Source organism: Lissotriton helveticus, chromosome 8, assembly GCF_964261635.1.
Source record: "Lissotriton helveticus chromosome 8, aLisHel1.1, whole genome shotgun sequence".
Lineage (NCBI taxonomy): Eukaryota > Metazoa > Chordata > Amphibia > Caudata > Salamandridae > Lissotriton > Lissotriton helveticus.
The window spans coordinates 22,980,182-23,007,560 of record NC_136069.1 but is presented as its reverse complement, the minus strand read 5'-3'; the positions used below and the strand labels follow the sequence as shown (position 1 = coordinate 23,007,560).

The 27,379-nt window shown below is 47.0% G+C and overlaps 1 protein-coding gene across 46 annotated transcripts in view; it reads right to left on the bottom strand.

The window, feature by feature from the left end:
• LOC144772242 (uncharacterized) overlaps positions 1–26,635 on the bottom strand; it is a 507,669-nt gene extending 481,034 nt beyond the window's left edge. For 24 of the 46 annotated variants that reach the window (XM_078656424.1, XM_078656425.1, XM_078656418.1 and 21 more), the window contains exons 1-3: positions 26,106–26,635; positions 9,994–10,104; positions 7,778–7,888 (exon numbers count right to left, since the gene is read on the bottom strand). In XM_078656424.1, coding sequence (XP_078512550.1) covers positions 7,778–7,888; positions 9,994–10,090 — 208 coding nt within the window. In that variant the 5' untranslated portion in view covers positions 10,091–10,104; positions 26,106–26,635. The remainder of the gene's footprint in view (positions 1–7,777; positions 7,889–9,993; positions 10,105–26,105) is intronic. The other 22 variants (XM_078656411.1, XM_078656415.1, XM_078656414.1 and 19 more) reach the window with 1 other exon arrangement.
• Positions 26,636–27,379: the final 744 nt, after the last annotated feature.

Below are 27,379 nucleotides of genomic sequence, written 5' to 3'. Positions count from 1 at the left end.
CAATATGTTTTTAGAAAGAACACGGAACAACAGAAAGAGATTAAGATTATGACTTCTAATATTTTGCCTCTGGAAACTCAGTTGGCAGAAGCCCTTCAACAAGGAAGGTCGAACATCGATGAATTAAGATTGGAATTAGTGAACCTTCAGTCAGCTACTAAAAAGACGCTAAGGGAGAAATTCAGTGTGAAATTGCATAAGTATCATCTTTCACAGTACGAGAGCGGCGATAGAATTGGGAAAATCTTAGCTTACAAAGTTGCTGACAAGAAGGCTAAGACATTAATTAAGGCTATTAAAGGAACGAACACCATAACTTACAATCAACCAGAACAGATTCTAGATCAATTTGTCAAATACTCTAGTAGATTATATACTCCTGAAAACTCTCCTACCAACCATCATATATTATCATACATGAATACTAATTTGACCGATCAACGAGATAGGGAAGGAGTCGGCCAACTTGATGAAAATATTACTTTAACAGAGATTAGATCAGCAATTGCTTCTCTCCCCTCTGGCAAGGCAGCTGGGGAAGACTTGCTTCCTATAGAACTCTACAAAACCTGTATCCAGGAATTACTCCCTCTCTTTAGCTTAGTTATAAACTCGAATGGGGAAACAGGGAAGGCTCCTACCTCTTGGAATACAGATAAAATCTTATTTTTTCTTAAGAAACATAAGCCTGCAGATGAATGTGGGTCATACAGACCAATATCGCTAATCAATGCGGACGCCAAGGCGTTCACGAAAATTTTGGCTACTCGACTTGCCCTCCTTATGCTGGAGCTAGTTAACATACAACAGCACGGATTTGTTATGGGGAGAGACACCACCGCCCATGTAAACACGGCAATAACCGCCTTTGATGTTGCTTTGAGTAGCTCCACCCCACTCGGAATGGTCATGTTAGACACTGAGAAAGCATTTGACCGAGTGGGGTGGGACTATTTATGGGCCGTGCTGAAGGCATTTGGATTTCAGGGTCAACATCTAGGTTGGATACGGTCCTTACATGACCATCCTACTGCCAAAATAAGTTATGCAGGTATGAGCTCGTCTAATTTTCCAATAGCTAGGGGCACTCGGCAAGGGTGTCCTTTGTCACCCTTGCTGTTTGCTCTCTCCTTGGAACCGTTTTTAAACTCACTTCAGACCCAAACTGATATTATCCCTTGTCAACACGGCATAAATGCCCTAAAAATAACCGCGTATGCGGATTATTTCGCAATTTCCACTACCGACGTGGTTAAAGCCCTTCCGGGGATAACTAAGGAAGCAAATAGCTTTGGGGATATTTCTGGATATAAATTAAACCTCAACAAAACACAGGTCATAGTCAATTACAAACCATTGGTATTGGTTCAAGGTATATGCAAAACCGCCATACATTTGGGAGTGAAAATTTCGGCAAATATTAATGAATTACTTATGCTCAATTATGATTCTTTTTTTTTTTTTAAACCTTTATTGATGCATTCAAAGTATTACAGGCGCAGGCCTACAACCACAGGGGCCGGCCGCAAACTCAGGAAACCGAATTAGAAGTTATGCACATGTATACGACCCAGGCAATAGCTACGATGCAATCACACCATATGATTGAATGTGTCACAAGGCAAAATGATATCAAAGGTTTTGTTTTTTTTATTTGTTTTTTATGAAGAAGCAGTAGTGGCATTACCATAAGAGGCGTCACACCATACAATAAAAGCCAGAAGAGATGGGGGAGTGTATCCCGCACTGCAGTCTGGAACAGGTAATAAACAGTACAACCTTAGACACGCAAAGCCCGCCGAAGGCAGACAAGGAGTAAAGGTTGATCGAATAGCAAGCGATTTAATGCAAATACCATCCAGAAAACCCACCCCTCAGAGACAGTGATGTAAAAGCTAGTATAGACGCCCGATAGAGTAAGAAGTGAAAAAAGGAGAAACAGCCAACCCTACTGATAAGAGGAAAGAAAGAAAGAAAGGGACCATAGAACAAAACAAACTAAAATAACAAACCCTCCCCCCCCCCCCCCCCCCCCCAACACCCGCCACCCTGCACCCCTGTAATGGCTACGGCCTACCCCACTAACAGCGTGCCTGTCGCCCCGGAACTGCCCTAAAGAAAGGAAAAGAAAACGGAGGAGGAGAACAAAAGACACACTCCCCGCCTCCTTCACCCCCCGCCATTAGCGACCTCCCCAAAACATATTATACACTGTTAAAAGCAAGTATTAAACCCCTACTTGGGGAGGACATCAACAAAACCACCCGACTCCCAGTGAGATATGAGATATGAGATATGAGGTACAATCCCGGCATAGATCACATAACGTAGCGAACCCCAAAAGTCAAAGTCAACCCTGACCAGTCCAGTTCTTTACGAGAGCCCATGTAGCCCAAGCCACAGTCATCATAAGGAAATCGAAACGTCCATGGCAGTTCAAATCAGCGGAATCGAATCGAAGACAGGATACAAGATGGCGACATCTACAAATCCGGCAAGGAAGGCTGAAGAAGAAAAGCAAACCTCTCCGATAGTCACTGAAGAACTGTCTGTGGCAATAAACACCTGTAGCAACGATGTTTCGCCGAACAGGGATCAAGTAGGGAAAGCTAACGACGATCAAAGGTGTGCCATCTACGAGGCCAGAGTCATCAAAGTGGGCTAAATCAGGCTTCCGCTCAGGGACCTCAAAACGGTAGACAGAATACTCCATTGGAACCACATCTTGCTGATAACTTGTCGGAACATCATCCTCCAGTCTCAAACAGACGTTGTCCAGAGACATCTGATCGTACATGACTGTGAATTGGGAGTGGAGCGCCCCGATGGCGGCCATTACGGACCTCAACGATGGCGTGCCGTCCGTCCCCTCCATCTCCTCCCGCAAAGAGACGGAGCAGGACTCTGGCCCCGGAATCACCTCCGAGGCGCCAGGCACACACGGAGCTGATAACAGCGAGCGCTCTCACAGCTGGCAGAGTCGATACATTCGCCACCCGCGGGGGCCAGCCCGTCAACCCCGTCCCCCCAGCAGGGTCTCCGGGCGACGGACCCCCGACCGTGGCCAACGATGTTCACTTGCGTCACTGTACCGTGTCCTTAGATTAAGCCGGTTACTTGGTTACCAATTGGAAGTGGAAAGAATGATCCGAGGTCAGAAGAACGGGCGTAACCCTGGTCCCACAGCCGATGTTGATCGCTTCCAACCCGGATGGGCTGGAAATCGAGGTCCCGGCGGAAGCCCTGGAGTAGGCCAAGAATAGAACTCGACGTAACTTCGTCACCCGGTAAGTCCGGGCTTGCATCGCAGGAGTTAGGAGCGCTTCATACGCACGGGAGTCCGGCGTGAGAGAAGGATAGAGAACAGGATATACGAGCTGTCGGCGGAGCCGGGAGCTTATGCGGCCATCTTGGTTCGTAGTGTAGCTCCTCCCCAATTATGATTCTTTACTAAAGGAGGTAGCACTTTCATTAAAAAAATGGCATAAGATGACACTTAGTTTAGCTGGACGGATTAACTTAATTAAAATTAAAATATTACCAAATTTTTTTTACCTATTTAGATCAATTCCCCTACGCCTTAATAATCTTTTCTTTAAAAAACTTGATGGGATATGTAGTAGCTACATTTGGGGATACAAAAAAGCTCGTAGATCGATCCAGACACTGAAACTTCCAATGGAGGAGGGTTAAATTTCCCAGATTTTAAAATATATTTTTTTGCAACTTTCTTTGGCCGTCTTCGAAGCTTGCTTAAAACGGAAAATTTGGTATTCTTTTTTCAGTTCATGTTAGGCACGGATTGTAACCAGTTTTTGGCTAGAGTTCATGACCCAAACTACTTCAAGCGGGTCACGTTTAAGACTGCTAGGGAGATCGTTAGAATTTGGACTTTGATTATGGCTTTTAGTAAAACTTCTTTTTTCAATCCAAAACTACAGCTATGGGGTAATCCAGGACTTCCTGGAATCTTTTCTGACGGTGCAGTGACCTTATGGTCCAGTTGCGGTATTAACACTTTAGGTGATCTTTATGGCCCTGACGGATTACTAGATTTTACATCACTTAAATTTCTTTACAAACTGAATGACTCTATGTACTTTAAATATATGCAAATTCTGGACTTTTTAGTCCGGAAAATGAAGATCAATGAAATCGCTGACTCAGACATCTTGACGTGTCTTTATTCTGATCACTAATTAGTGAGGGTTATAAATAGCTAAATCAGTTGAAAGCCGATGACTGTATTAAACTAGCGGCCAAATGGACCATTAGAACGAGTATCAATATTACACTGAACTAGATATCCGCCTCTCTCTGCCATATTAACCGGGTGGTTCAGTCTTCTAGTCTAAGACTTCAGCTATATAGAACTGTCTGTCAACTGTATTATACCCCGCAAAGAATTTCCAGTTGGTCACCAAGCAATCTATTAAATGACCGTTCTAAATGCCCTAAGTGTGACCTTGTAGCAGCTGATCTGGAGCACATGCTTTTATCTTGCCCTGCATTACTGGAGTTCTGGAAAGGAATAGAAGGCATTCTTAATCAGAAGCAGATTATTTTTTCTCCCCTTTCAGTACACATGGTTTTGTTAGACTTGCAGGAACTAAATAGCCCACATAAAGATTTAAACACTATTTTATTTGCGTGCGCAAGATTGATTATTGCTAGGGCTTGGATCTCTCCGAAACCCCCGCATGTTATGGAATGGTGGATACTAGTCAATGAAATTTTTACTATGGAACTAGCGCTAGCCAAAGTAAGGGGTCCTCGTTCAAAGAGGAAACGGGAGAGAATTTGGGGAATGTTTATATAACTTTGAGCACAGACCTTCTTTTATGTCCAATAGTGGTCTAGGTTAAAGTTTTGTTAAGACTATAACAGCAATGCACCCAGGATATACTTCTATGTCATATGATTTTTTTCGCTATAATTTATACTTCTGTATTAATAACTTACATTGAATTGTTTTATGGTATGTTCAAAATGAAGGACTTTTGTTTTTTTTGTCTGTCTCTCGCAATGTTAATAAAAATGTAAAAAAAAAAAAAAGCAAAAACAGTATTTCAATCTACCAGACCTGTGTCAGAGCCTCTTCAATGTCTGAAGCTAGACTGCCATGACCTCAGAATGTTAAGAGCCATCGAGTGAATGCCTTCTGGATGGTTTTAAGCCTCTACTTTACTATCCACCATCATTAGTGTTGGTTTCTTTAGTAGCACCATAACTGTGCCTGTAAAGTAAACCCCAGCAAAGCATGTTGCCATCTCTTTCTAAACTCTATCCCCTACACAGAAGGAGTACTGATATAGTATAAAACAGTACTACAATATTATACGATTTTTGAGATGTTAGTATAAGTGAAGTTGGTGAAAAGAGATTGGTGTCATAATATTTGTTTACATGTTACCATTCTTTAGATGGTCTGGGAAGCATATAAAGTCTAGAGAAGGGGTCTGGCTGTTTCTAAACATACGAGAGTGCTTAAATCCATACGGTCTTTATGAAGACTCCTTGAGAACGAGCTGGCTGGAGCACAAGAGTGATATGAGTGAAATCCGTACCTGCAGCACCTGTTGAACTGGCTGAGTTGCTGGGCAATTCAGGCAGCTTGCCAATCAGGAGGTGGCCTATCTTGGTTAACATGCCCAGGTCCTGACATGCAGAGAGGGGTAATAACCCAGTGGTAACAGCCTGGCTGTTAAGGGTAACCCGACCACAGACAGTTGTGCAATCCCTACACTCTACTTCTAAGGGACAATTCTAGCTGCAGAGTTTTCACAATCCAATCACAATACAGCCATGGACCGCATCCCCCTCAGGAAACTCTGTACAACTATCTTGAGGATGTGTCAAGAGTACTGGCCAAAAGACTGAACCAATTAATGTCAGATTTGGTCCCGCTGGATTTTGGAGGCTTTATACTGGCTGAGCCACCTCGAGCAACCTCAGAACATTGTTAGGTAGGATTCATGGCACTAGGCCCGAGGTTTAGACTGTCTTTGTATTTCTTGACACCAAGAGGGACTTAGATTCCCTGTCCTGCATTAAATGGGCCTGGCCCAACTTCTGAATACGGGACCCACAGCCAGGGCTTTAGTGAACTACTATCTGTTATCTATGCAAAGTGTTTCAGGTGGGCCGGGGCATCCACCAGGGCTGCCCCCGGTCGCCTCTGCTTTTTCACTGTCGATGGATCCTGTGGCCTCGATGCTATGTGTACAGCTTCTTTTGTGAAGTATTGTTTTCCCTACTCGCAGATACCAGCTTTCCTCATAAGCAGACAATATTTTCTGCTTATTAAATATCCAGCGGTGAACCTGGAACCTATTGTTAGGGACATAGTACACTTCAGAGACTTCTCTAGCCTCCGCATAAACTGGTCAAAGTTGAATATTTTCCACCAAGAGGAAGAGTCCAGAGGTTTTAACTCCAAGTTTCTGCTTGTATGGCATGATGAGGCTGTAAGAGATCTGTTTATCCTGGTACATTCAGACAGGAAAATACTACTGTGTGCTAATTACGGACCAATACTGGACAAAATGGCTGCGCAGACTGAGCGGTGGATTACACTCCTGCTCTCCCTGTTGGCCCGAGTGGCGCTGGTCAAAATATTAATTCTTCTAAAACTGCTTTACTTCTTGGTTAATGTTCCTATCCCCTGGGGAAGCATTCCTAACAGACGGTGCGCTCTTTTCTTATACGCCCCCTTTGTATCTGCTAGGATAGACTAACACGGTCGTATGTCCAAAGGGGTTTCTGTTCCCGGTCGCAGAGATACTTCCTAGCGGTACAGGCACATTATGCTATTTTCTGGGTCAATGAACACTGCAGGTGTTATACCTGGCTATTGAGGCAGACCAGCTTGATTCAGGAGCAATAAACACAATCCTAGCTGCGCTACGTCCAAGGCCTCACAGGCTCATTGAAACAGTATGTTGCACACACTGGGAATTTACAACCCTCGCAAAACTTTCTGGCTTAATGCAACTGGCCTGGAATTGCCTGCCTATGGAGGCGTTTTGGTCTGACATGGTCCCTGTGGTCAATGAAACAGCTGGTACATTCTGGGATGCATATCGGACGTCCCAATGAGCCTGTGGCAGCTTGCCCAACTACTGATTGTGGATCGGTGATGTGTAGCCAAGGGCATAAGGGCTCTGCAGCACGGATCAGTGGCTGACTGCAGGATGTGGTGTTTTGTAATCTAGTAGCGGAATCGTATGCAATACTGCATCCCAGAGAGCCCGACCAAGAGATATATGTGGCCCTTTCAGACAAAACATGGCAGAGCAACAGGAGACTAGAGCTACCCTGACCCAAATGACACTGAGAAGATGTACACGTACTGGGGGGGGGGGGGGGGGGGGGGATGAGGGCTGGTGTGTGTTCTGAAGGAAGGGGGGAGGGGTCTCCCTCCTTTTCTGAGACACGTGTACAAGGTCAACAAGGTCATAGTTATTGCAACTGCATTGCCCTCCTATACTCTATATCCTGAGATCATCAGCAGTTTCCAATCTACATTGTTGATCCAGAGCGGCTCCCCTGATTCCTAGTACTAGCAGACTGCCTTGTACATGAGGACAGTCCTTTTTATTATTATTTTCCTGTTTGTTATTGTATACAGGTTTTAAATCAATCAATAAAAAGATTTGATAAATGTATACATTCTTTCTTTGCCAAGTTGAACATACCGGTGAAAGTGAGGCCCAATGTCATTCATTCCTGGGACTGATTACATATTCATATAATTCCATGTAGAAAGGTACCTTACCTGGCGGGCAAATTAAATTCTTAACTTCCTCAGAGCACTGATCAGTGATGGGATGGTCCTTTTGCTCTTCTTTGATGTTGTCCGAGACCATTACTATCTTGAACACATCTTCTGTAATAATAAAGAAACCAAAGAGTGATTTCACAGTCAAATACGGTGGAGTGTGTTCTGGCCATACTGGCCTCATTACATCCATTAATTTCACAGTCGGTCACTGTAGCAGAAGGTGGGTTCTTTCACACCTCTGTCTCCTCCCTGGTCTAATTGCATCCCTTCATTTTACAGTCAGTTCCTGGAGCAGGAGGTGAGGCATTGAACACACCTGCCACCTCCTTGCTCTCCTCATTCATCCATTCATTCATTTTACAGGAGCCAGAGACCAGACCCGTGACACCCGTCACTCCCGCGCTCACGTCATTCCATCCATTCCACAGTCAGTCACTGGAGCAGAAGATGGGGCCTTGGACGCCTGACGCATCCCTACTCTCATTACATTCATTCATTCATTCAACAGTCAGCCACTACATAAAGAGGTGGGGCACTGAATTCTTGTTGCCTCAATTTACATAATAAAGGCTGTGTCCTCCTCAGCGGTATTATCCAGTATTTCTACAGGCACATCTCGCAGGGCTGCGTCAGTGCCTCTACCTCGTCTGAAGCCAGTCTGCCCGCACCTCAGAATGTTAAAAGCTGGAGAGGGACTGCCTTCTTTGAGGTTTTAAGAAGGAAAGAGGTTAGTTATCGGGTTGCACTTTAACATCCACCATAAGTGTCCGTTTCTTTAATGGCAACACAAAAAGATGGAAGGAGTGCTCAAACTTTTCAAACACTCACCCCCAGTCAAGAGATGTTGGGTAAATCCATCATACTGTTTTCTCACTGTGCCATGCCAATTTGAATTCCGATAAATGCAGATCAGTCTTGACCCTGCTCCCGATGGGAACAGTCCAGTCGAAACTGCCAGGCCAGGTTCTCACTGGACCGGAAAACAAACATCCTGGGACTGGTTTCGGAGCATCACCTTTCATCAGCCAGGCTAGCTTGAATCTAGAGGCATGGTGAGCACCAAACCCATGTCTGAGCATACCCCTCCCACTATGGGCAATTTATACCATTACAAAAAGATGATGGACGGAATGCTGAACATTGTGAAGCATTCACTCCCCGTGTTGCTATAGGTTTCTTTAGAGGGACCATAACAGTCTCTTTATAGTCAATCCCAGCAGAGCAGGGGTCCCATGATGCCATCTGTCTCTGAACTCTACTCTTGCACAGCAGGACTGCTATCATACTATAATATAGCACAAAGGGACAGTTTTACAAAACTGTTTTTTAGTCGCGCCCTCTTGAATCCAGAGATTGCGACCAAAGAACTGCATTTAGCAATGATTTAAACATATTTTAGGAGTCAAAGGCTTTTTACTGACTCCTAAAACGGAATTTAAGGAATCACTATCAAGAAGTGACATATTAAAGGCGCCCCTTCCAAACAGCAATTCCCCACCATTCTATCAATGGTTTAGGGCCCAAGTAGCAGTTGTAAACTATTGAAAAGTTGACAGCCCACAAGCTGACATTGTAACCCATACTCTTGGGGACCCTTTCACTTTCTGAAAGTTACAAAAAGATATTTGGAAGTAGGCAGTGGTATCTGGGACTACTGCAAACTTTCAGGCAAACTTAAAAAAAGAAAAGGAAAAAAGCACAAATTATTAGAAATGTAATGACAGATATGTCCGTCTGCTGACCCCAGGAGGTCACCATCAAAGTGATGGGCTTCAATAGTAGCTTTTCACAATTTATGACCTACCTCATTATTATTCATGAGGAAGACCAGATTTAGATCAACTAGGATTCTGAATTTTAAAAACCAATCTCTTGATAACAGGCCAGCTCTTAAAAACTTTTACTAGTCACCAAAATACAAGTCGTAGTTTGCGTACAGCATTTGGCGACTAGCTATTAATACATCTGGCCCTATAACACTAATAAAGATTTTATTATACTTTTTTTTAAAGCTTCAGTGGATTTGGTATGAAAAAAAGTGGGGTGTCATAATATTTGCTTCAATGTTTACAATCTTTCATTGCCAGCTGAATGTATTAGTGAATTGCTATTAATCTTAATAGCGGAGTCACAATAAACTGCCGCCTAATAACATTCTTGCCTAGGACTGATTACATATTTATACGATTCCATCTAGAAAGATAACTTACCTGCCGGGCAGAATGTATTTCTAACTTCCACAGAGCACTGATCAGCTATGGGACGGGTCTCGCTCTCTTCTTTTATGCTGCCCGAGACCTGCATCATGTTGAACTCTTCTTCTGCAAGAATGGGGAAAACAAATAATTATTCCACGTCAATCATGTGAGCTGTAGAGTTTCCTAATCCTCTTCAGACCCTGGGGTAGTTGGCATGGTTACATCTGATAACAAAATGATACTTTGTTAGAGAAATACTGAAATTCAATGAAAAAAGACAAAGGTTAAAGTGACATTACAGTTAGGTGAAAATGTCAGTTATAACGTAACATTGAAACAGAAGAAAAAATAAAATAAAACACACACACAATGAAATTCACAGGTTTATAGTTATTTTTTTTGATAAACACATTTTAATTGATTTCACAAAAAGCACCAGCAAACCATCAAGAATCCAGGATGACAAGTGAATATATGCAATAATAAGGAGAACCCAAAAATCAAGAAAGTACAAAATTAGAAGGACATAACTGAGTATGTTATGTTATGTAATGTTATGTTATGTTATAGGTGTTTGTAAAGCGCACGGCCCGGCGCTAGCTGCCATTGTCCAAAGGAGACTGCTAAAGATGTAATCTGAAGTGAACACAACATAACTAACTAAAAAGGTGAGTTTTAATGGCTTTTCTGACGGATAAAAGATCCTTCATCTCATGAATCTGGGCTGGGAGTCCGTTCCAGAGCTTGGCGGCTAGGTATCTAAATGAGCGACCGCCCATTCGGCTTAGTTTAATGCGGGGGATGGTAGCCAGGTTCTGTCCCTCCGACCGTAGAGTGCGTCGGGGAACGTAGGATGAGAGGAGTGGACATAGCATGGGGGGGGGGGAGGCGAGTTTCAACATTTTAAAAGCAAGGCATAAGGTTTTAAAATGGATCCTCTTTTCAACTGTGAGCCAATGTAAGCTCTTGAGAGTAGAGGATACAGATTTGTGCCGGGGTAGACCCGTCAGGGCTCTTGCGGCAGCGTTTTGAACTCGCTGTAGTCTGGCTTTCTCGGCCACGTTAGTTCCGAACAACAAGGAGCTAGCGTAGTCCAGCCGCGAGAGAATTGCTGATTGTACCACCACTTGGCGGGTCTGATGGTCAAAATATTTTAAAATAGGCAGAAGGTTTCGTAAGATTCCAAAACATGCGGCAGCCACTTTTTTAGTGTGGTGGGTAAAGTTCAAGGCAGAGTCCACCCATACTCCTAGGTTTTTTACCACATTTTTGGGTACAGGTGGTTGATCCATAGTTTCAGGCCACCAGTTATTTCCCCAGGCCGTTGTGTCTTTACCTAGCAGCAGGACCTCCGTCTTGCCGGCATCAAGTTGGAGGTAGTTTGATGACATCCAGCTGGTGATTTCTGCGAGAGTTTGTTTGAAATTCTGTGCACTCAGGCCACTCTTGTCTTTTAGTGCTACCACCAGCTGGGTGTCGTCGGCGTAGGACACCAGTGAGAGCCCACGCTTCCTGGCTATCTCTGCCAACGGAAGGACATAAACATTGAACAAGGTGGGGCTGAGAGCAGACCCCTGGGGTACTCCCTGTTCAACGGGACATTCCTTGGAGAGATAAGGTGGAATGGAGACCCTGAAGGATCTGTCTGACAGGAAAGCCTTGAACCAGCTAAGAGCCTGGCCGAGGACCCCTACTGCCTCAAGTCTGGACAACAGCACCTTGTGGGAAACCGTGTCAAAGGCAGCACTGGGGTCTAAAAGAATCAGTGCTGCCGTTCCTCCTGAGTCTAGTATGGTCCGGAGATGCTCAATGACACTCAGGAGGGCAGTTTCGGTGCTGTGCCCGGCCCGGAAGCCATGTTGAGACTTGTCTAGGATGGAATTAGACACCAAAAAGTTGGTCTAGGTGGAATAAACATGAGCTTCCGCCACTTTGGCTGGCCAAGGAAGCAAAGAAATTGGCCTGAAATTCTCAGGTAGGTTAGGGTCAAGTGAGGGTTTTTTTATGATAGGAGAGACCCATGCTTGCTTCCAGGTGGCGGGAATATTGGCCGTGAGAAAGGAGGAGTTAGTAATGTCTAGTATTATTTCACCGGCTTCTCTAAAAAAATTCAGGTTTCAGGGGATCTAAGGGGGACCCAGATTTAATTTTGCCGCATAGTGTCAGATAATTTTCATGACTAATTGCCGGAGTGATGGAGAGTTTGGGTCTGTGAGAGTCAGTTATGGGAGTGGGTTGGAACGTAGTCAGAAAGGAGTTGTAGATTTTCTTAATTTTATCCATGAAAAAGGAGGCCAGATTATCACAGAGAACAGGAGAGATGTTAAGGTTATTTACAGTTTTTTTAGCACTAAGCTCTTTCAGGATTTTAAAAATAGTTTTAGAAGCATTCTGGCTGTTGTGAATTTCAGTGGCATAATATGCAGCTCTGATTCTACATATATTGCGGTGATAGCTTTTTTGTAGCTGGACATATAGGGTCTTGGACGTGGAATCATAGTCCCTTCTCCATCTACGTTCTGCTACTTTTAACTCTTTCCTTAGTAAAGTAAGCTCGTTGTTGAACCAAGGACTGGATTCATGGGATCGTGGCTTTGTCCATTTCGCTGGAATCAGCTAATCTAAAGCTTTGTTGATCCGGTCGCAAAGACTGTCATACCCTAATTTAGGATCTTCATTAGACATGAGGGAATCTGCTGTGAGAAGAGCGTGGAATTCCTCAAGACAAAGCTTTTTCCATGGTCTTTTCCTAACCTGCTGAGCAGGATTCGGGTATGGGTCGCTCCCAGAGGGTAGTTCCATAATCACTAGGTAGTGATCTGTCCAAGTCATGGGGATGGGTGGTTTAACCTTGATGTTGGTCAGGTTGGAAAAGGTCGGGTCTAGGAGGTGCGTGCCACTGTGCGTGGGCCCAAGTTGACAGAGCTGCAAGGCAGCTAAGTCAGCTATTAAGGAATTAATCTTATTATCTGTGGTGGTGTCAAAGTGTATATTTAGGTCCCCAATAATAGAGAAATTCGCGGTTTTGATAACCAGGGAGCAGGCATTCTCTAGGAGAGATCTTATGAAGTTTGCGTCGGCGCCCGGTGGTCTATAGATCAAAAGACCCGTGAGGGTAAGTTGGGGGTTGATCTTGATATTATATCGGGCGCATTCACAGTCCTCAATCTCTAGTCTAGTGAAGGTACAGGTAAGGTGGGATTTAGCTATCATCGCTATCCCGCCACCCCTAGTGTGTCTATTTAGGGTATACGTAGTGTACCCCTTCGGGGTAGCTAGATTTACAGCAGAGTCCATATCATCCTTCAGCCACGTTCTGTTAAAAATAAGATGTCTAAGGTGTAATTGGACAGTAAATCGTGGATTTCCAGGTGGTGCTTTGGCAGGGACCTGACATTCAGTTGGCCTAGCCTAAGGTTTTGCAAAGGGGCTTTAATGCAGGACGGTGGTAGTGAAGGTGTAGGTGGGGGGAAACCACAAGGACACACAGGGAAGGTGTTACTGTGTGAAAGGTTGAATTTAGTACAGTTGTCATGCCAACGGTTGAGCGAGTTAAACCATGCCCCCAACCACTTCCCCAGACCCTACGGAACCTCTTTGGGCAGCCACGCACTGCATACATGGTCTTCTCCTGCGCCTCACACCTGTCAACCCCAGCCCGCCATTAGCCAACGGTGAAGGGGGGGTGGGGGGGGGGCAGGAATCAGCTGCATTTCCAAGCAGTCGCTATGTCTCTCTTAGCCACCACCATCGCCGTGGTATAAAATAGTTTTTCATTTCTGGACCCGTTTAGCCCATTCGTGATGCCAAAGATCGCATGTTTCGGGTCATGCGGGATCTCCCACCCCAGTACCTCAGTGAGTTCCTCTTCTATGTGCCCCCAGAATCGTGCCAAGCGCAAGCATGTCCACACCATGTGTAGAAAATCAGCCGGCTCGTGACCGCACCTAGCGCAGGCAGGGGTCGACCGGAGCCCCGCACGATGTAGGCACGCCTGTGTCAGGTAGGCGGCATGTAGGAAATAAAGCTGTATGATGCGTAGTCTGGCGGAGGAAGTGGCTGTCCTGGGGGCCATAAGGGTGTTGCGCCAATCCTCCTCCTCCAAGGTGCCCACCCAACCCTCCCATTGAGTCCGCAGTCGATCAAGTGATGTTGGAGTATTGTTAAGGAGTGTCCGATAAATGCAGGATTTGTGCCTCAGGAGGGCTGTGATCCGGGAGTCTGGTACCGGTTGTAAGGTGCGCTTAAAGTGCATTGCGCAGCTGTAAATATCTAAAAAAAATGTGAGTGATGTAGGGAAAACCGATTCTGGAGTTCCTGAAAGGAGTGGATGTGGTCACCCACCCAAACATCACCCAGTTGCGAAATGCCTATAAGGTCGCAAGACCTAAAGCCCTGTAGCCCGTTGACTTCCCTGAGCCAGGTACCGTGCCACAAGGGAGTGCACAGGGTCAGTGTGTGGGTCCACTTGGTATGACGTAATGCGGCCCGCCAGGCCAGGAACACAGAACGCGTCACCTCCGGCAGACGGGACGGGGCCTTGTACATCATTGACTGGATACCGGAAAGGGCCAACTCACTGAGTTCCAACCTATTTGCTGGATCAGACCACCCTCCATTAACCAATCATGTAGAGAAAGCAAACGCGTAGCCAAATAATAGAGATATAAGTGGGTCAACCCTAGGCCCCCATCAAAGGAAGGGATCCGACAGACGCCCAAGGCCAATCGGGACCTGCCTTTCCCCCAAAGGAATTTAGAAGCCAGGCTGTCAAGCTCCCAGAACCATGCCCCTGGGAAATTGAGTGGGGTATTTTGAAGCATGTAGAGGAATCTGGGAAAAATCATAATTTTGAAGAGGGTGACTCTTCCCATGGGATTCAGTGGCAGAGACTGCAACTTTGACAGGTCCGTCCGAGCCCGTTTCACCAGGGAGGTGACATTAAGAGCACAGCTGAGTTCAGGGAGTAAAGTTACCCATATCCCCAGGTACTTGAATGATTGGTGGCGGATCGGTATAGTGGACTGCCAGTCGAAGCATTCTCTGGATACGTGAAGGAGGACCAGGCCTGCTCGAAGGACCAGAGAAACCGGAGGCAGCGGGAGCCTGAATTTGCAGGATCCGCCAAAAAAATCAGGACATCATCGACGTATAGAGCAATTTTGTCTGCGTCTGTAGTGGGCCATTCCCAACCCTGTACCTTTCCACACGAGCGTATCAGGACCGCCAGGGGCTCCATCACCAGAGCAAAGAGCAGAGGACAGAGCGGGCAGCCCTGCCTCGTTCCCCTGCAGATCGGAAAAGGTTTGACTCAGCTGCTCGGAATATTAGGACGTGCATGGCTAACGGCCGAAACTCAGACATAAATGAAGGACTAGGGAAATGGACGCCTGCCTTCACAAGCATCATCAGGTAGCAAATATGACGGCCATATTTCAGCAACATTGATTGTTCAGTAGAGCTTTCACGCATGCTCTCTATGTGCGCCATACAGCATGTTTTGTTTATGCTTTTACATGTTGACGCACATAGCATATATCTATCCGATACAGTTATGATTCAGCCAGACGCTGGTTCTTGTTGCTAGGGCGAAGCAGGGCAGTGATCACAAGGGAGGGTCGGGCACGATAGGCATTAAGTGCCTCCAGGAGCAGGGCTGACAGTGCAGCGAGAGCCTACATCTATAAAGCACAGAGAACAGTATACATGGAGCCCGGACGGACGGGCTCTGCAAAGGCAGCATTATGAGGAGAGTCTCCCGTTCCTCACCACGGCTGTACGGCTGTCAGCGATTTAAATAATAACATAGTGTTCACAGGCTCCATGGTGAGCTCGTTATGAGGTTTATATCTTTACTGTAATGTCATTAAGTTGCATTTTGTTTTGCAAGTGACGTTTTCACAAAACCGTAAGAGCTGAGGAGGTGGGTACAAATGTACACAGAGGACACAGTTTCTGGTTTATCTTGAGCGAGGAACGTTTATATCGCAATTATAGCGCACAACAAAATTGACACGTCCGCTATTGTTAAAGGAGTAGTTCTGCATTGCTATGTGCATGCTGTACAAATTGCCAGAGTGTAAACCTGCCAAACAAGAATTCGCCTTGTAATTTAGAACAAAACAAGCAGCGGCAAGTAATCATTAAAACAAAAAGAGTTCTCCCACACAAAAGCTTAATAAGGTAAGCGCAGTAGCAGGTGGGAGAAACGTGGTATTATTGGTGACAAGAGGGTTTGCAGACAGAGCATGTGCGCTGAAGCTCGACCTAACAACATCCTGGAACTAAAGAATCAGTGGCCATCGGGCCCTCCAAGGGATCGCCCAAAAGTCAGTGGTCCAGTGCATTGTAGGAAACTGTCCTGTAGTCCCGGGTTTCATATGGCCACTGTTTTCACTGGACATCGAAGTATCATCTTGCTGACCTTACCACTATCAAAGCTTGTTGGTGACCAGTTCGGTTACCACCCCACTTAGTTGACGCTTCAACAAAATAGCCACACAACACTTATCATATTTACACATTTAATTATCATCATCAATTATCCAACTGACTTCTCTAAAAATGCGGCAAAAAAATACAAACACCGCATACTCAAAGCTAGACCGGATATTCTATTCTCAGACCCCTACTTCTGCACCAACAAAGGTACCCTGGTGAATGACCTCATCTTCTATACCAGAAAACGGGCATGCTGGCGATCAGTGCTCTACTCCTTGCTCCGAATAACAGGATCCAAGAAAACCCCACATGGCCTCAAACTAACATCTCCCTCGTCCTCCCTCAAAGCCTCCACTACTATCACCCTGAACAATAATGGTATCATCCTAATCCAAGCTTCTAATTGTAACCTAGCAAAGATGGCCAATGTTTACCCCACTCTTAATTATGCTGTGTATGGCAACTTCGCAGACTCCTACACAACCTCTACTTCTCCGCTGGGCTTAGCTAGTACTCCCCCCCCCTTAACAGTTGCGAGTACCCCTCTCTCCCCTAACCCCTCATCTCTTATAGATGATCCTAGCCCCGCCTTGTCCCCGGTGGAATTATGTCAACCCACTAGAGCTCCCTCTCAGGTGGCTGGCAGATCTATGGGCTCAATCTCATCACCGTCGGTCAGTCCGTCACAGGGTTTCTCTCAAGCTGAGAGGTTCCCTCAAGACATACAGTTTCCTCGATTACTTGACGAGGCCCCTTCCCCCATCCCTATAAACTTGCCACAGACTATGCTACATTCTAGACACCGAGCCCACACACAAGCCTCAACTGACTTACACAGATGCTCCCCATCACCAATAGTTTCTCCATTACACCCCCCACCCCTAGACCAACACTCAGACCTGGCTGCGCGCCTTAACGAGATTTCTAATCAGTTGTTCATTCTCACTTCTAAGCTACACGACCTGAAATCCCTCTCCAATGATTTTTTCCCCAGTGATCAGTTCTCTCTTCACCTCTTTGAATTGGCCTAGATCGTCCACCAGGGATTGCGACCACACGGATCAGCTGCTAGCACCCGCCTTTTCGAAATCCTTTCCCCTTTCCAATGCCTCCGCCAGCCCCAGAGGATCTGGGACACTCCCGGCGTCCACTGATCGCCTGGACGGTCACAATTCTATTTCCTCTTGTTCCAAATCTACCATGGTCCAGCCGAGACAAATACATTCCATCCTTTCCAACCCAAACAGAGAACCTCCTCGTAATCCTAGAGGCAGCAACTCAGACAACCTCACCCGTGTAAACATCTCCCAGACCCCTTCCCCCCCTTATCCACTACGACTTTGTAGGAACTGGGGTCACCAGTTCCCCGGGGGTAGCCTGGCACGAGCAGGTAGGCAGCCGAAAGCTTAGGTGTTAAGTGACTACACAGCACCCACCCACCGAGACAATAAAAGGCACGCAATGACTGACGCCACTCCAGTGTGTTTGATTAAAAATCAAATAACTTTTATGTACGATTAAGGTTCAGGAGTGGAAAATCACAGTATCAATTACTCATCAAAGCATTTCATAGGAGGGGAGAAAAGGGGGCAGTTCAATATCCAATTTAACATGTTGCAATAACATTCCATTAGAGAATTAGCATTTCATTAGTTAACAATGAACATTTCATGAAAGGATTAGCATGGACAACCAGCTCATCAGGCAGGATGGGCAAATCCTGTAGCAAGTGTCCACAGGTCTTCAGGTAAGTAACCTGTTCAGTAGGTAACGCAATTAACGTCTCACCAAGCAAGGGTGAACATTACATATAACTCTTTAGCAGGAAGAAGCAGGGCATTAAATGAGGATAAAACATTTCATTAAATGTAGAACATTTCCTTAGCTGCTGCCTTAGGCTAGAATAACTCTTTCCCTGTATCAGGAGTAAACATTTAACAGTTAGGAAGAACCACCTCCTAGGCATAGGTACCACAGTTTCTTAATCAAGAATAAACGTCTCCTCAATCAGCATTAAACATTTCAGTAGGTATAAACCAGTGTGTCATCAGGTAAATTGACACATTGCCTCCAGCATGGGTAAACTATTTCATTAATAAACAACCCCTGCAGTATAGCACCTGTAGGCGCCTGGGCAACTGTTCCTTGGATAGGATAAACATTTCATGAAGCCCGCCCCTGCAAGGAATTCAATACAAAGACATTCAATTATCCGTCCAGTTATCAGGAATGAAACATTTCCTTAGATCACTGTAGGCATTCGGGTTCCCCTACCCTAGACAGGAGTAAGACATTTCCTGGGAGGTGTAACGCTTCGTTAGGCAAGAATAAACCTTTCCTGCAGAATAAACCTGTCCACAGGCCACCATCATCATGGCATAGGGCCAGAAGAAACAACCATGTCATAGAGCCAGGTCATTAGGTAGGAATAACCTTTCATTAAATGTAGAACAGATAATTAGCAGAGGTGAAACCTTTCAGTAGGTATAAACATTTCCTGGATCAGGACTAAACATTCCTTTAGGCAAAGAGAACCAAGCATTAGGTGAAAATATGCATTTCTTTAAACATATAAAACTTGGCTAGTGCATAAAAACATTCATTCGACGTTGCACTAGGCAGAGGGACTTCATGCAGCAACGAATAACCTAGGCATCAGGTAAGTTTACACATTAGGCAAAACCCAAACATTTCCTAATCAGGAATAACCCTGTCAGCAGGTGAGAGTAAAACGTTTCAGCAATCAGCCTTTCATTAGGAAATTACCACCATTCCATTACTCAGCACCAAAGATTTCATAAGGCCCCAATGAGCCCTGCATCAGGCTGAAAATGAGCATTTCATTAAACATTTAAACGTGGCTCATGCATCTGAAACTTTTCCTTAGCAGACGCAAAACACTTCCCTACGTCGGAGTAACACCTTCCATCAAAGGTAAATCATTTCATTGAGCCTAAACAACTCCTCTTGTGGGGCTAATGGGGGCCACTTGGGCCCAGTCACTAAATGATGAACTTGGGGGTTCTGACCAAGTCAATAAGGGCTACTGCCCAGTTCTGAGGGGCCTTCTGTGAATAATTCGGGCCAACGGGGCCCTTCAGCAGTGTTCCCCGGGGGAGGGGCGGCTCCAGGGACGACTCCTCGCTCCTAGGAGGTCCCGCTTCTGTGCCGGCTCTCCGCCCTCCCCACCGGGCTTTACCTGAAATCTTCGGCTCACACAGGAGCCCTTGCGTGGAGTTTCTGGTGCTAGCGGGGTGATGGGCTGGTCAGGGGAGGCCCGCGCTACTCCGGCGCTTTCCTCGGGGCCTCCCTTCAGCCCAGACGTTGCCCCGGTCCTCCGGGGCCTGCACTGGCAGGTTGGGGGGCTCGGACTCTCCCTCGGAGCCCTCCCCGATGACGACAAACTGTTGCCGGGCCTTCCACAGCCTCCACGGCCCCGGAACCAATCACGATGTGGCTTAGGAGGGGGCTCAGCCACGCGGCCAATCAGTGCGCGGCGGGGGCGTGGCTTGACGCGCCCCTGTCATGTGAGGCCGGCGGGACGGTTTCGTCGGCTTCAGGCCTCGTAGGGCCTACTGCGGCCCACTTCGTACTCCCGCGGCCCTCTCCTCACACCGGGGCCGCCGTGGGGTGGGGGGGGGTCATAAGAGCGGCACCGGCGCCACGGAGAGAGCGCCGGGCCGCAACGGCGGCACAAGGCCTTGAGAGCCCCCGGGCTGCGGCGGTGATCTCGTCCCTCAGTGAAGCGGCGGCGGCCCTCTCCTGGCATCGAGGGTCACCGAGGGGGGCACAAGACGGCGCCGAGGCTCCCGCGAAACAGCGGTAAGTCGGCCGGCGCTTTTGGGGCACAGCGCTCACGGCAATTTTAGCAACAGCGCTTCAGGCCACAGCGCAAGCAAGTGATCAGAGGGATAGCTTTTGGGGCCCAGCGCTTTGTCCAGTTCAGCAAGCTGAGGTAAAATTAGGCAGTTCAGGGGGCTAGCGCTAAGGAAAGAGAGCGCTTAGCCAACAGGCAGTTTAAGCAGTTTATGCAGGACAGGTAGTTTAGTCAAGGGGAGCTAGGCAGGACAGCCCAGGGGCCCAGATGATGTCAGTGGGGGGGGCAGATGCAGCACAGTCCGATGCCTGGTGAATCCCCAGTAGTCCTGTAGCAGTTAGACTTCTTCTTCTTGGCGCTTGATGGATTTGGCGCCCTTGTAAATAGCAATTTCGTGTTTCTTGTTTCTTGAACGGGGTTGAGTTGGGGACTGCAGGCAGGCTTCCTCAGCAGGTCACTGTAGATCATGGGTACTCACAAACTTTCTCTCGGGGGCCAAATTTACAGTGTGGTTTGTGTCCGAGGGCCACACCGGTGGGGGCGGGGTCAGTGGGGAAGGGGGCGGGGCTAGAGCAAAGAAAACCTGTGACCATGAGGTTGATCACAGGTCCCTGCAGTGGACGCCTTCGTCCACTGAGCCACCAGACCCGGCATACACACACACACATCTATATCTATATCTATATCTCCCTCTCCCTCTCCCTCTCCCTCTCCCTCTACCTCTCCCTCTCCCTCTACCTCTCCCTCTGTCTCATTCACTCTGACTTTCTCACTCCCTCTCTTCCTCGGTCTCACAGCGTCCCAAACCCCAGGCACTGCCCGGCCCTATATAAGGTAGTCGCTGAGGCGTTCCGGCGCTTGCAAAGTAAACACCAACAAGGGCCTTATTTATGAAGACCTTGCGCCACCGGTGCGTCAATTTTTCCCATTTTAAAAGTGACGCACCGGCGGCGCAAGGCCTTCATAAATAAGGCCCCAACTATCCAAGCGGACGCAAATGAAAAAGCCTCGCTTTGTTTAGTCCTAAAAACAGTCTTTGAAACGGCGTGTCTCCTATGCTGTTCAGCTTCAAAGTGTTGCTGCCCGCCTGCGAAGAAGCTCAGCGATTTGAGAACTTTTCTTTACTGGGCACGCACACACAATCTCCACACACAGCCACACCCAAGCACTTCACAGGTTTTTAAACGACCATTGGCCTGTTAATGAGGTTTTGTTCACCTCTCAGCGCCCCTGCAGCTCCACTCTGACTATAGTGAGTATCGCCCGGCCCCCACAGAGCAGCAGAGTCTGAGTCGCGCTCTGTTTGCAGACACTCTTAAAAAAAACTAAAAAAAACTCGGGTACGATGTCTGGAAGGTCCGCGGGCTGCCAGGGAAGGCTTGCCGGGCCGCCACTGGCACGCGGGCCGTACTATGAGTACCCCTGCTGTAGGTGGTCCCTGGGTTCCCCTCTCGCCGGGCCAGATCAGTGGGTTAGTTCAGGGCACCTCACTCAACTTAAGAGGCCGCAAGTCACTCTCAGTGGCATAAGTCCCTGACTAGGCCCTACCGCCTAAATCTCCTGCGTGGGTCCCCCAGGTCAGTGATGCCCCAACTGACTGGAAAGTTTTCCCTCCCTTGCTTATATAGGCCCAGGTCAGGTGACCACCCTCTAAGGCGGCAAAACTAAGCTCCACCCCTATTCTAGAAGGTGCCAGGAGCTTCCCTACTCTAACTGTGGGCAGGCAAAGCAGGCTGGAATGGCAACAATGTTTGGAGTCCCTGCCAGCTCCTGGCAACTAGAATGTGCCTTAATAAGACCACGCTGCAGTAACAGGGGCCTATGGCAGCCATGTTGAGGGTAGAGGGCACCTGCACCTAGCATGGGTTTTAACATTACCCAGGGCATTACAACCTCACAGGGCCTATACAACTACATTACAAGGGGGGGACTTCCAGAATTAGGGGAAGCAAAAAGCAAAAAATGTCAGTGAAAAGGGCCAAGTCCAACAGACTTAAATTTGTACTACTTAATTGTAGATCAGCCAGTAAACACGCCTCCGATATCTTCGACCTCATCCAATACAATGAGTTAGACATTATCATCCTCACCGGAACTTGGTTAAAACCCGCTTCCACCCCTATCTTAGACCTCCTAGTACCCCCCCACTCATTACATAATTAGGCTAGACAGAGTTCTGAAGTTGGGCGGTGGCCTAGCTTGTATCCACAGGAACACACTCTCGATTTCTCTCTTGCAGTCCTCTGCGCTTTCCTCTAGTGTATACCTGTGTCTCAGTATCTCTAGTATGAACCTACCAGTTTGCTAACTTCATACCTTTTACCACCCTCTGGGTGACAATCTCCCCTTCATTGAGCGTCTAATGGAAATCATCACTAGTAATGTCGACTCAGCAGTGGCCCAAATCTTCCTTGGTGATTTCAACCTTCACTGGTCTAACCCCAATGACTCCGCTGTATCCTGCTTGAAATAATTCTTAATTGATCAAAATCGGACTCAGCACTGCGATCAACCAACTCACACTAAAGGAGAAAGTCAAGACCTCATTGTCTCTAAAGAGCAGACCATCACCCTGGATTCCATTACCCCCTGTGACTGGTCCGACCATCATAGCATCCTCTTTTACATTAACAGGGAGGTATTGATGAGGAAGACTCAACCTTTGAAATCAAAGATCTGGAAAAGGGACCTCAGATCAATTAATTCTGACGATCTAGCTGCCCAATGTCCTCTCCGCCCAAGCTGATTTGGTCGAGGTGCAATCACTCACCGACGCCTACAATTCGACAATTTCCAACATCATGGATGACATTGCGCCACTCAAACACACAAATGCCTCAACTAAACGATGCAAACTCAGGGCAGCTGAACAGTCCTGGCGATCCAATCCTTCCTCAGACCAACTAAAACTCCTTAGAGATATCAGGAGCCTCTACAATAAACAAATCAGGAGTGCCAAGGCTGACTACTTCAGACACCAACTAGAGCAAGCGGCAAACCGCCGCAAGAAACTGTTCGAATCGGTCAAACAGCAATCAGTCGTTGGTCCAAACCACTTTGAACTTGACGGCTGCCCACCTTCATGCAATGATCTTGCCGATTTCTTCTAGGAGAAATCAAGACTCCTCTCTGCTGATCTCGCCACTAAGAGGGCTCTATTGCCTCCCTCAGATGCCGCCTCCCCCCTTGACCCCTTTGATAAGGACAAACTGACCACCAAGAACAATGCGTCGTGGGGTACCTTTACCCCTTTTAGTGAAAGGGCATCCACAAGATTCTTCAGAATATCAAGCCCTCCAACCACTTCAGTGACCTGCTGCCCCCGGCTATCTTCAAAGAAATCAAGAATGCACTCATCCCAACCTGGACAAGGATAGTAAACGCTGCTCTTTCACAAGGCACGATCCCCAGTTGCCTAAAAGCAGCTCAGGTTTCACCTATTCTAAAACAAAACTAACACTGACAAATCTGATCGAGATCATTTCCGCCACATTTCCAACATCCCAACCCTAGCGAAACTTCTAGAAAAAAATGTGTTTATTCCCAACTTTGTGCTCACATAGAGAACTATCAACTTCTAGCCCAACATCAATCTGGTTTCAGGAAGGGACACAGCACTGAATCGGCTCTCACCCACATTAGGGATGACATTTTAAAAATGCTTGATAAAAACGAATCCTGCCTCTTGATTCTCCTTGATCTTTCCTCCGCTTTCGATACGGTTAATCATGACAACCTTCTATCCATCCTGCAAAATAGAATGGGTTTTGCTGATCTGGTGTTACAATGGTTCTCGTCTTTCCTTCATCACAGATCACAAAGAGTCAAGGAAAACCAATCCCTCTCCCAGCCCTCTCCTGTACTCACGGGGGTCCCTCAAGGGTCCTCCCTATCTCCCATCCTATCCAACCTTTTCCTGGAAACTCTCGCTAACTAATTAAACTCCATGAACATTCTCTTCCACATGTATGCGGACGACACGCAACTCTATTTGAAAATCTCATCCTTGGATAACATCATCTCCCTCAACACTACTCTAACGGCTACTCAAAACTGGTTAACGGAGAACCATTTCCTGCTTAACCGCATGCACGCTAGCGGGTTTTCCCGCTGCGTGCTGCGATTCGCAAAAACCCTCGTTACGTGACAAGGTCAGCTCGTCACACTCGCAGCACAGGTAACGCCCGTGACGAGCTGACCTTGTCACACGCGTCGAAGGGGTTAACACTTAAAAAACAGAATTCCTGCTCATCTCCCCCCCCCAAACCACATCCCCAAGATAGACCTATGGCTGAGTCACCTCACTGCTTTCAATTGCACTCCTCTTATCATAGACTCAGGCAAATCCCTCAGAGTCACCATGGACAAGCATTTGAATATGAAAAATCATATCAGCAATGTATGTAAAGGAGCAAACCATTTGTTGAGGCCACTCAGAAATATAAAACCTTTCCTTCCACTAAAGGATTTCAAGCAGGTAGTCCAAGCACTTGTCTTGCCGAGGCCTGACTACGGCAGCGCTACCCTCTGTGGCCTTCCCAAATACGCACTGGCTCCACTAAGTTCAACTCTGAACGCAGCGGCTAGACTGGTCACAGGCACCAAACGATATGATCATATATCCCCAGTCCTAAAATCTCTCAATTGCCTACCCTACGAAGCACAAATTCAGTTAAAGATTGCTGTTCTGGCTCACAAATCCCTTCACTTGAATACTCCCAGGTTCCTTGCGCACAAACTTGAACTATCCTGTGGTTCTAGATTCTCAAGAAGTGCCACTACCTTCCTACTGTAACCACTTATCCTGAACAAAAATAGAAATTGTCACGAGCCTTCTCCAGAGCTGCCCCAAAGATTTGGAACTCTCTTCCACCGGAAGTACGCAGAATCTCTTCAACGAAGGCTTTCAAATTGGAAGCTAAACAATTCCTTATGAACAAATTCTAACCCTAAGAGGGATACACTCGCCTGCTCCGATGTTGATACTGCATTTATGTTATTCCTCCCATTCATATTGTAAAGCGCTCGGCTATCCTTCAGGATCTTGTTTGCGCTATATAAAACTTTATAAATAAAAAATTAAATTAAATAAACACTTTCAATCGACATCAGTGGCCACACTGTCAACCTTTACTCACGAGTATCCGCGCCAGGATACTCGTGAGTAATAGAGCGCGTTATAAAACAATTGATAACATAACATAACATGCATTATCTCCCCAGCACTGCCTAGGCGGTAAACCCAGCTCTCCTGTGGCCCAGCTTCAGCAACAAGGACAGCCAGGACAACTTTGGACCCAGGACTCTCAGGCCAGGTAAAATTGAACTGACTGTTGTGGCTTTCGTCCTGGGACCCTTGTCATCTTACCCCTCCGTGGGCTCCACGGTAACTGTGGCAGTCAGGACACCTGGGCGACAACAAACTGGAAACAACATCAAGTGTCAAATACCTAGGTGTACATGTCAACGGTTGTGGTAGCCATAAAGATCATGCAGACCCCCAGTAGCAGCTGATCTGGCCCCAATAGTTACATTTTGTAAACAAACTGATGTGTAGAATGAATGGGCCACAGGTTTTGGCATTGTGTGAGTGATAAACTGCAAATTAAAAACCAACTCTAATGCAGGAGGCCTTCATCTTTAGAAATCGATTAGAGCTGTGCCTAGACCGGGCCCAGGACTGGTGCTATGGCTCAGGATACCCGCCGTCCATCTGTGCACCATCAGCCTGTCTGCAGCTGGAATCTAACATGCCTAGACAAAGTGTAATATCTAAAATTTTAAATCTGGAGACCTCCTCATGAGACTACATTTTGTTCCACTTCCTGTCTTTACAAAAGTACACAGACCTTGCACAAAATCTTACCTTTCCAGTTACCAATGAGACATTTCTTCCCAGGTGAAAATGCGGAGCTCTTCACGGGTTAAAATGCGGAGCCTTCCATAGGCGAAAATGCGGAGCTATCCGAGGTGAAAATGAGGAGCTCTCCTATGTGAAAATGCGGAGCTCTCCGAGGTGAAAATGCGGAGCTCCTCACGGGTTGAAATGCGGAGCTCTTCGAGGGTTGAAATGCGGAGCTCTTCACGGGTTGAAATGCGGAGCTCCTCACGGGTTGAAATGCGGAGCTCTTCACGGGTTGAAATGCGGAGCTCTTCGAGGGTTGAAATGCGGAGTCTGCGTTGTGACTGTACACGGACGGCCTGAGCGTGCCTTCTTCTCCCGGATCTCCAGCACAGACCCGAGGAGCAGGAGCCGGCCTCGCTCCCCGCCGCCCCCTCCCTCGAACCGGGCCCTGCGTGCACCGAGGAGGCCGGGGCAGCTGCGATGACGCTTCTCCGGCACCGCGCATGCGCAACCTGGAGCGTCGGCCCGGAAGGGACACTTCCGGTCTTTCCGCGTGCCGCATGTCTGACGGGGACACTTAGAGCGCGTGCGCGCGCAGACCGCGCCTCTTCGCGCATGCTCATACACAGTTGAAGAACCCGACGTCCAGCCGTACGCGGAAACAACACGGTATCTGTGCGCATGCCCAGACGCGCTTGAAGAACCCGACGGCCACCCCATGTGGAAACAAGACACTGCTCCCGTGCGCATGCGCAGACTGAAGCACCGCGCTCGGGCGCGGCAGCTGTGCGCCCTCCGGGACCGGCTCGTGCTCGGTCACCGGCACCGCAACCGGGGGCCGGATCCACGGAGATCCCACTTTATTTATTTATTTATTCGCACATTTACAAAGCTCGGTCATGTCCGCAAGGCATCAGAGCGGTTTACAACTAGCAGGATTTTTTTTGTTGTAAATATCTTTATTAACATTTGCATTTTATTTATTTATTTAATGCGTTTTTATATAGCGCGAACTTTACCCGAAAGTGTCAGAGCGCCGTACAATAGAACCAGTTGCGATACTTAAGGATTTAGGATTACATGAGTTACATAAAAGATATAAACAGAAAAAAATGCAAATGTACAAGATGTAAAGTAACTCCGGGAAGAGATACGAGTGGATATACGCTAAGAGTCACATAGGAATGGTAGAGAGTACAAAGGTCTACTGCATATACTACTGGTTAGAGGTATCTCTATATACATATATATATATACACATAGTAGATTTTCTCAGGTCAAGACCCAAAAAAAAC